Below are 9,930 nucleotides of genomic sequence, written 5' to 3' on the forward strand. Positions count from 1 at the left end.
CCGCTTCGGTAGCCCAATGACCTGCACGCGAACAAAAGTGTTTTGAATTGCCTGTTTAAATGCATGCATCATCAATAAAAAAGATGTGTTAAGAAGTAATAACAGTTACTGTTTGATGGTGTTGATAAAAACAGTCTTTTTCGATTTAAATTTTAACTGTTAATTTTTGAACTGTTTTTATTTTTTTTTAACTTTTGCCTATATTTTTAAACTGAATTATTTTTTTAGTCAATATAAATAAATTTTTTAAATTTTAAATTTTAATTTTATTTTGAATTTTAATAAATTTGCAGTTTTAATACATTTATATTTTAATACACTTGTTAATATCTCAATAAGATGATTTTCTAATAAGTTTAATGCCTTTTTTGAAATTTCATTATTTCTTATACTGTTTTAATATCAGTTATCGTCTTTCTTTAAATTTAACTTTTTAAATTTCTTAAAAAAAATCAAAAAATTTCAATTTTAGTTATTTTTTAATAAAAAATTAACATTACTTATTTTAATTTAAATTGATTTTTTATTTAAATATTTTATCGTCTTTTTTGTTTGTAACAATTTATAAAACAAGGCTATTGAATAAGATAGGTTAAAATTATATCTATTCAATTAAAAATTGATGAGAGTGCTAAATGTTGTAACAGAAATAATTTTGCACAAAAATTATAGAAAGAAATTTATAAATTCGACCAAATATCCAGCTAAAAATTTTAAACTTTGAAATAAGTTACAAGTTATTTTGAGCCTGCTAGACAACAACAATATTTATTAACATACTCTTTTACAATATATATACAAGGGATCTATTGGGACAGCTATGTAAGACTCTCGTTAAAATTTGCGTCCATTTTTGCAGTGAAGTTTTGGGCAGCATTTGGGAAAGTCTCCTTTGCCTTCAACAAATTCACAGTCAGCTGGGGCTTGTGATATTCCACAGCTAAATAAAAATTCACAAAAAATCTATTAACAATGGTCAATTGGTATAAAATATGTTGATCTGTTTGAGACGAGATTCATTTCGTCAAATAAATTTTTTTTTCGTCAATTTTTCATTTCGTCAAATTAGTTTTTTTTTTCTTTTTTTTTTTTTTTTTTTGGTCAAGAAATAATAGAGTCATGTTATTCGAAATATCTTATTACATATTTTATAGATTTCAAAATAACTTTCATCGGCGAATGTCAACAATCATACAGTCGCTTCTTCGAATTTTTGAAATGCTTGTTAAATCCAATTTGATATTAATTTACTCCTTTATATTGTTATATTCATTCCATATTTTAATATCTGCTGAGGATAGATTAGGAGAAACATCAGTCTTCAGAGTACCGGTTAAATACATACTGGGCAGTAGCACTGAACCTTAAAAAACATTGATGTAGGACATACCGGGCAATGACACTTAACTAGACCCAGAATATATTTCGTACATTTACCAAAGCGACAATATGATTATTAACATTCCCCGGTGCAAGTCAACATGCACCAATTTCAATCATTTACAGTAACATATATATTGGTGTAATTTCATTGTAAAGGTTTTATAAGGCAGCTTCTATGTTGTGCAACACATAAACAATAAAGGAATGATGTAAAATGATTTAAGTTGTGGTTCAGATCCTGTGTGAACATCTGAAGTTAGCACTTTTCTTTCCTTCCCCACGATGTGAGCGTTATTTGCTATGTTCGGATTAGTTAAAGTTATAAAGGAGACGTTGAAATAATTTCTCAATCGGAGGATGTCAATTGGGAGGAAACTTAAACTTTGCAATTTTGACTAATACATTATTAATCCGAATGGGACCAAATAGTCTATAAGACAAATATTTGAGGAATTATGGAGGCTTTATGTAAAAACAGATCTTTTATTCCTATTCATATCTGTTATAGGCAAAAGATGTTATGTTTCTAATGTAGTTATGTTGAATCAAATGAAACGGAAACGAAGTTGATAGAACTTATGGTTTGAAAACTAGAAAGGTTTGTATGCATAGAAAATATAGCTCTTACAAGAAATGCACATGTTTTCTTAAAAAAATTGATTGAATTGAAGAATTGATGAAATTTAGCATTTTTTTATTTACTAAACTTTTAACTTTTAACTCAGTGGAGATGAATAAAAAAATTGAATATTTATTCTACTATTACTATAAAAAATAAATATTAAAATTGAATATTAAAACGTGTTATAACTTATTTATCTAAAGTATAAAATCATTTCTTTTAAAAAGAAATGAAAGGAATTAGAAAGGGTTCAAAAGTTTTACATTTTCAAGTATCGAGTAAAGCTTTCCAGCTTTAGAAACACGTTTTTTAAATTTGCTCCATATGCAACTGTATAAGAAGGTGTGAAACAATTTTTCCTGAAAGCCGAAATTCACAGAGAAATTTCAACTGATAAATAACAAAAGTATTCCAACTGTCCCTTCTAATTTCTCATCCACACAAGCCTTTCTCTCTCAGAATCAGATATTGCTGTATAGGCTAAATTAGATTCAGATTCCATAAAATTTTTCAAACTAAATCGAATAAAATTAAAATCAAGTCGAACGAATTCATGATTTAAAAATTATAAGAGTTTTACATGTAAAATTGAAATTTTTAACTTATACCCTTTACATGACTAATATCATGATCTAGACAACTAGGGCATTATTTCTTAAATAATTTTTATCACTTAATCGAATTAAAAAATGGAACTAATAGTTGATGGGATACTAATAGTTTCGAAGTTATAGTATCAAATTGTAAAAGTCAAAAGTTGTAATTTTCTTAAACAGAGTCCTTATAACTTCTAAACTATTGGTCTCATTGACTCGGATTTAGTTTCAGAAAATTTAGCGCAAATCAACATAAATGATTTAATAACTTTTTTATATAGCAACAGTAGAGGAATACATGGAAATAAGAGTGAAACTATAATTTTTTCTGTATTTTGTTATTTTGAACTAATTTATTTAGCGTAAATATCACATAAGATACAATGCCTCACTTGTTTAGAGATCAATGTTTCATTTTCACTTAACTTTTCACTACTTTCCAGAACCAGTAGAACCTTTCTAGAAGCAGTGAGAAGTCCAAAACTCACCTGAGAATTGAGGAACTAATTTCTGATATTAGGTAGCTTCTACATAGCTTTTGTCTTACTGTAATCTTAACACTATCTTTATTTTCTAGCTTCTGTGATTCGTAGAGAAATTCCCTCACACGAGTTAATGTTAACGTTAGTTAGAGTTTTAGCCTTACCGTTTCAGTTAGCGAGATCTCTGAAACCTTTATATCCTTATGGGATCTAAACCAAAATTGTAATCACAAAATCCTAGTTTTCCTCTACTTAATTTTGTTTTCAACTAATCTCTTTATAACACAAGAATAATTTTGCTTATTTACTTTTGTATTTCTTTTCCGGACACAGGTCGTACTTTTATTTGATATAAGCAATTTTATTCATTGAGTACTTATTTATCAACTCTATTAGAAGTCATATACTGCTGGACTAAATCTGACGCTAAATTAAAACTCTTATTTACAAAATTATTTGCACATAATATATAAAAAAGCAATTTTAGAAGAGCTTTATTAATTTTGTTTTGGTATGCGCTATTTAAAACGTTCATTTGTTCAGTACTCCGTATTTTTGTCTGACAGTTTAAAATATCTTGAAATTAAAATTTATTCATCCTTCCTTTTTTACCCCTATTGAAAAGAGAAAAATATTATTCCGCTACCTATTTTCATTCCCTACGGGAATTGAAATTTTTTTTCTTCAATATTCCTCTCTTTGTCCCATCACCTGAAAGCTGAAAGATCTTTCAAAGAAATTTTGGTTATTCATGTTTTCCCTATGGTCTAACGGAGGTTGAAAAATACTTGTTCACTGCCATTTTCCTTTCTTTATTGTCTAACGAATATTTAAAAAGAAATTACCCATTACTTCTTCCTTTTCCCTATAAACCATATTTCCATGTAAACTGGGATTAATGAAATATTATCAATCTTTCTGAACAGCAAAGCATTCAAATAAATAATGACAAATGCAATAAAATATAAATAGTTTAATATTAATTTAGTTAAATCTTGTGTTATAATCGAAACTACTTTGATTGACTGAGTGATTGAACTTAATGAAAGAGAATAAAAAATGGGAAATGATTTTAATTCTTACCCTCGAGTGGTAAGAATCCCATGGTGGCAAATGTATTGTTGACACTCATTTTCATTAGTGTATTTTGCACCGTGTTCCACTTTACCTCTGTCCTCTGTTTGGCAGGAACCTTGAATGAAAACATTACGAAACATGATCAAATACTACGACACACATAAAAAATCATTGAACATGAAGTTCCTTGATTTCATTACTGTATTTAATTTTTATTTGTGATGAAAATGGTTTAACCTACTCCTTTTCTTTGACATAAAAATAGTCATCCTTGAGGATACTGATTAAAAAAACTAATAGTCCTGTTATTAAAAAAGGTAACAATTTTCTTTTTTTCAATTTTCGTATTTTTTTTAAATTTTATATTTCTTTTTATTTTCTTCTCTTTCTTGTTTATATTAGCCATTTTTTTTTCGTTTCTTTTTTCCATCTGTCCTGTCTTCCAATTTTGTGTGTGTGTGTGTTTTTCCAGCAATTTTTTTAATTAAACTTATATTCTTTAATTTTAATTTGCAGTAAGAGCAGTTTTTCATAGAAGAAAAAAATACAGTATGCATATACATGTATATTTATAATTTGAGGTGGCATAACCTCATAAACAACTGAAACAATAGAAGAAGAAAAAAAAGTTTTTCGTTTTCTTTCTATTTTTAAAACACGATTTTTCATTTATTATAGTTAATAATTAAACTAAACAAATGTTAATTCCTAAAACTGATTAAGTGTGAGTTTGTATTACGTACCTATATTAAGTGCCTATAGCGTAAATACAAGTAGTACCTATTACAACAATTACCTAAGCATCAAATATAGTTTGAGCAATTTTTTACCGTCCCTTGAAACGAATAAGTACCGGACACATGTAACATTCTAGCATCGCACTTCAAAATGTCGCTATGATAAATTTATCTAGAGATGGCAGGTATTTTTCTGTTAAAAAAAACTATGATGTTATTTAATAATTAAGTGGGCAATCATATATTACGAGTTTTACAGTAGCTTTGAATAATTTATAGGGGATTACACGTAGGTGCTTAGTTTTAAGAATCGGCAAAAAAAAAGTTTATATGGAGGCTAATTTAATTAAATAATTGCATATTTTACCCTCTTTTGTTCCATCGGCTTTAGTGTGAAGCACAAACAATGCTAAAACAACACAGAGTAGCAATGTTCTAAACATGGTAGGTTTTGAAAAATTGGTTTCTGAAAAAAATAATACATTATTAAAAGAGGAACAAGCAAACAGATTTTTCAAATACTTATTTGGCATATATTTGCATTTGGAAAATAATTCGTAATTTTTTGCGGAAATAAAGTTATATTTATATGACAATATGCACTGAATAGAGAAAATAAATGACATGTGATTAAAGCATTAAGATAAGGGTGAATTTTATTTTAAAAAAGAATATTCTTTATGATGAATATTCTTATGAAAGAAAATTCCACTCTGTTTATTTTTTAACTTTGTGGATAGATTTGTTTGTACAGTAGAGTTCTGTTTATTCTATCTGTAACTCATTAACCTAAAATTAACGAGTGCAAACAAGTTCAAGTATGTGAATTTCATATCATTAGATCAAAAGTGATGTTCGCTTCTTCATTTTGAACACTGCACAATATTTCTGCTAATATCTGAATGTAAAAATACTTGCTGTAGCATTTATGTGTAACTATCCGGATAATGCCTGACACACACTGAGTCCACCATATTAGGTAGTCTTAAGTTCAGCATCAAACACGGTTCAGCTATCATAATTGAAAGACATATTATTACAACAGTACTTATGAATATGATTTGTGCTGAAAAAATACTTCTTGCTGCTCATGTTAATAATCATTTACTATATTTACTCAGAGCATATATGCAAAAAGTAGGATAAAATATTATTAAAAAAATTTCATTGCTATACAATCAATTGGACGGTTTTTATTCAAAAGCATTCTCTCTGAAGCGTTATGAAATCATATTTTAATATTGTCTTAACCTGATTAAGTACAGTTAATAATACTTAGAGCTAACACTCTTTATAAATAATTTTATCACTAATATCTTTTATTATAATGCTCTTGATGCTATAATCATTATAATGAAAGTAATTTTAACTATAATATTAATAAATTTTCTCACTTTTAAGAATACAATTATACATTCAGATTTGTTTGTTGCTTTCTATTATGCCCGTACGGTTTAAAAGAATATTTATATTTTCGTAATTAAAATTCAACTTATTATTAAAGATAATTTTTTTATTAAAACATAATTTAAGTCCTAATATGTCAAAAATAAACAGTATCAAATTGTGAGTCCAAAAATATCTAAAGGAGTGATCTATCTAATGGATAAAAAGATCTAAATTTTTAGAGGAACTAAATAAAATCACTAAAAGAAAGGTATTGTTCCAAGTGAAAGAATTTATATCATATTCAAGGATATAGCATAATGTTCTGTTCTCCATTTTCAATGTTTAGCCAATAAAAATAAGATTATAATCCGAAATTTTTAACTGGCATAAACACAGGGACATACCAAAATGACACTCGAAATGAAATAAACACAGAAGCCTTGAAAACTTCACAAATTTCTATGCTATTAAATCACTCTCATAAAAAAATTTTGTTTTAAAACTAATACAATATATTTTTTATGTTAAGATTCACAATCATTTTTCCCAAACTGCGAACTAAATTAATTTCAATGCATTTTTTTCATAAAACTTTCATATCAGGAAACTTTTATACCTTTATATATGAAATGAAAAAAAAAGATGGATTGCAACATTCAGAGGCCTATTAATGGGCTGCTATTTTTAAATAGAAATATATATTTATTATGCAATTTTCTAGATTACTTAACTGATATAAAAATCATCTCAGCAAGCTCAAAAACATTGCACTTACAATTTGTCATTTTAATTCTCTTACTCTTAGTTGCATGTGCCAAATTACACTTTAATGTCTACAGTCCGACCATCACGAGAACTCCTCTATACACCAGAATCACGTGCTGGCGGTAACTGTGATTACGAAGATGGGATTGAATAGGGGTATGAAATTAATAGTTTCATATATTAGATTGTGAGATTCGCGTGATTTCTTAAATTATCTCCCATTATAAATCATGTTTCGATGGCATCAGACTATCTTATACTTCTATGCGGGAGAAGTTCTCGGGATTACTGAACAATAGCGTACATTTCAATAAATATATTTCTCGAACCTGTTATAAAAATAATTTTACAAACACAGACAATTTTGTTAAGTATTTTTCAATAAAAATGATAAATAGGTAAGAAATTTAGAAAATTATCGCTTCAAATTAAGCTAATACTAAATCCTTTGGTTACTTACTTGCTCTTGAAGTTGGAACTATTTTAATACCAAAAAAGGAGGTATGCGATGTAAAAATTTGTATTTATACCTGTTAGTACTAAAAAGATCTGTATTTATTTTCTGTAATAGGAAAAATCTGATAAGTGGTTATAAAAATATCTTCTAAGGATTTATTATTGATTACTATCGAATTCTTTTTTTATTTTCCGATAAAAGTTTATTGGATCTGTAAATTAATATATTAAGTTACGTTGCGCAGTGAAACAGGCTACTAATAAATCAATTCTGTCTTTAATATCATTTTGTAACACGGTTTCAATCAACATCGTAAAAGAAGTTATCAGATGAAAGCATTGCTTAAGCTTGAAACTATGACGAAAATGACATTGACTCTCAAAGTAATACACTTTCAAATTAAATAAAGATTAATAGTTGACTTTTTTTAGATTTTTATGCAATTTAGGCCAACAGTCGGCCGGCGGGGTTCGAACCCACGAACTCTCGGACATGGGCCCCCTACCGACCTGGCTATCCCGGCCGGAGTTATTTCTAAACACAATTACGCAATCTGCATTAGGATGTCACAATAAAAAAAAACTCAAAAGAAAACGCGGAGTTATACGTTTCTCATGTATGTTTATTTCTTTTTATTTTCATTTGTTTTGTTTAAAGTTCTAATACTCTTTTTCACTTACTAACAAAAAATTAACACTAAATACTGTTGTCATCATTAACCAATTATTGAACTTATTCGTAAAGTATATTTACGTCTTATATGTTTTTTTTTTGTTTCTGTAATCATAAGCTCGCAGCTCAGTAGTAGTTATTATTGATCTCATTAAATAGATAAAGTTAAATACAGAAAAAATAATTAACCGAAAAATACGTGCTATATAAGGTTTCATTTAGAAATTAATCCATGTAATTACGACAGTCCACCTCACATCAAAGTGGGAGGAGGAACAATAAACAATTAACAGTGAACACTTAACAATTGAAAGTGTACAGTAAACAGTTTTTAATTTTGAAAGGAACAATAAATAATCAAAAGAAGACAAAGGATAATTTCAGTTATACAGTCAAACCCCGCTATAGTAAACCTTCAAGGGACCGAAATTTCTGTTCAGTATAACCGGGAGTTCACTATATCCGTTACGCAGGCAATTTAACTAATGGTTCCCAAACTACTCCCTTTTATTACACATTATTTAACTAAATGACTGAAAAATATTATGTAGTAGCAAAAAATGTGTTATTTCTCATTACTCTTTGTCCTGCGTACAAAAAAAAAAATTAGTAATCTTTAGCTGATGAGCAATCCTCAACATCAGATATCGAAAAAATTCCCTACTCTCAGATAATTTTTCCTGAATTTCTGTCGTTCCGCTTTTTAAACCTGTCAAACCTGCCATTCGAGCACACAAAAGTAGTCTCATAAAATCACTTCGCAAATTCATCGACATTTGTCCAGATACTTCGATTGGTGAACTACTTCAGTAATGCTTCTTCAACATCCTTGTGATCTGCTTTTCTCAACTTTTTTCTGCCATCTAAATTTTTTTTCATGAGCAGAAATTATTAATTGCCTATTTTTTCCATACGTTACAAACTGCAGATTCGGATAGTTTATATTCCCTGCAAATACCAGCTTGATTGCATCCATTTTTAATTTTTCTGATTATGCCCATTTTATCATCAATGGAGAACGCTTTACGTTTACTGTTCGCCATAGTTAAATTTGAGACACTTGTTTGCATGATTTTTTAAACTGAACTGAGAGCAAAAAGAAGTTGAAATGAGGGCCTTATCAACACATATTAGTGTCCAACCCTTTGACCAATAATGAATAATTGCTCATTCCCTCTGACAGAAAATGCATATTGATCCAACCTGGGTTGGAAACATCTGCTTTGTTTGTTTAGGGATGGGAAAGTGAGCTAAAAGAAGCAAACAGGAAAAAATGAGCATTCCCCACTATAAATGGTTTTGAAAATCGGTATATGTATTTTTTTTTTAAGTAGAAATTTCAAAATTATTACAAAAAAAATTAGTTGAAGACAGAAGAAAGTTCATTATATGCAATTTCTTCACTTTTTTGGTTCACTATATCCACAAAAAATAACATTATCCATGTATAGCAAGCCACGGGACCGAACATTTCGTTCACTATATCCGGGTGTTCACTGTAAACCGTGTTCACTATAGCGGGGTTTGACTGTAGTTTGATCACTGAGGGTTCATTATTGCTCTTGCTTCTGACTCACACATGCTTATGAGTCTGACACTGTTAACCAGGACAGTGAAATATTAATTTCAATGTTTTTTTTTCTCTATTAGTAAGAACATTTCAGTTCAATAGTTCAACGTGTGTCTTCTATTACTTAAATACATACCTCACTTGCCTGGATAGTAAAGTCAGATGCATAAATATGTATAT

The 9,930-nt window shown here is 28.5% G+C and overlaps 1 protein-coding gene across 1 annotated transcript; it reads right to left on the minus strand.

Annotated features, from left to right (window-relative positions):
* Positions 1-737: 737 nt before the first annotated feature.
* Positions 738-7,574, minus strand: LOC122270166 (U-scoloptoxin(16)-Er6a). The gene is made up of 4 exons (XM_043046535.3): positions 7,512-7,574; positions 5,265-5,363; positions 4,167-4,275; positions 738-940 (listed from the first exon to the last, which is right to left on the minus strand). The coding sequence occupies exons 2-4, from the start codon at positions 5,338-5,340 to the stop codon at positions 835-837; spliced, it is 291 nt and encodes a 96-aa protein (XP_042902469.1). The 5' UTR covers positions 5,341-5,363; positions 7,512-7,574; the 3' UTR covers positions 738-834.
* Positions 7,575-9,930: the final 2,356 nt, after the last annotated feature.

This window comes from Parasteatoda tepidariorum, chromosome 10 (assembly GCF_982258835.1).
Source record: "Parasteatoda tepidariorum strain Cologne lab strain chromosome 10, Ptep-v5.0, whole genome shotgun sequence".
NCBI classification, from domain to species: domain Eukaryota; kingdom Metazoa; phylum Arthropoda; class Arachnida; order Araneae; family Theridiidae; genus Parasteatoda; species Parasteatoda tepidariorum.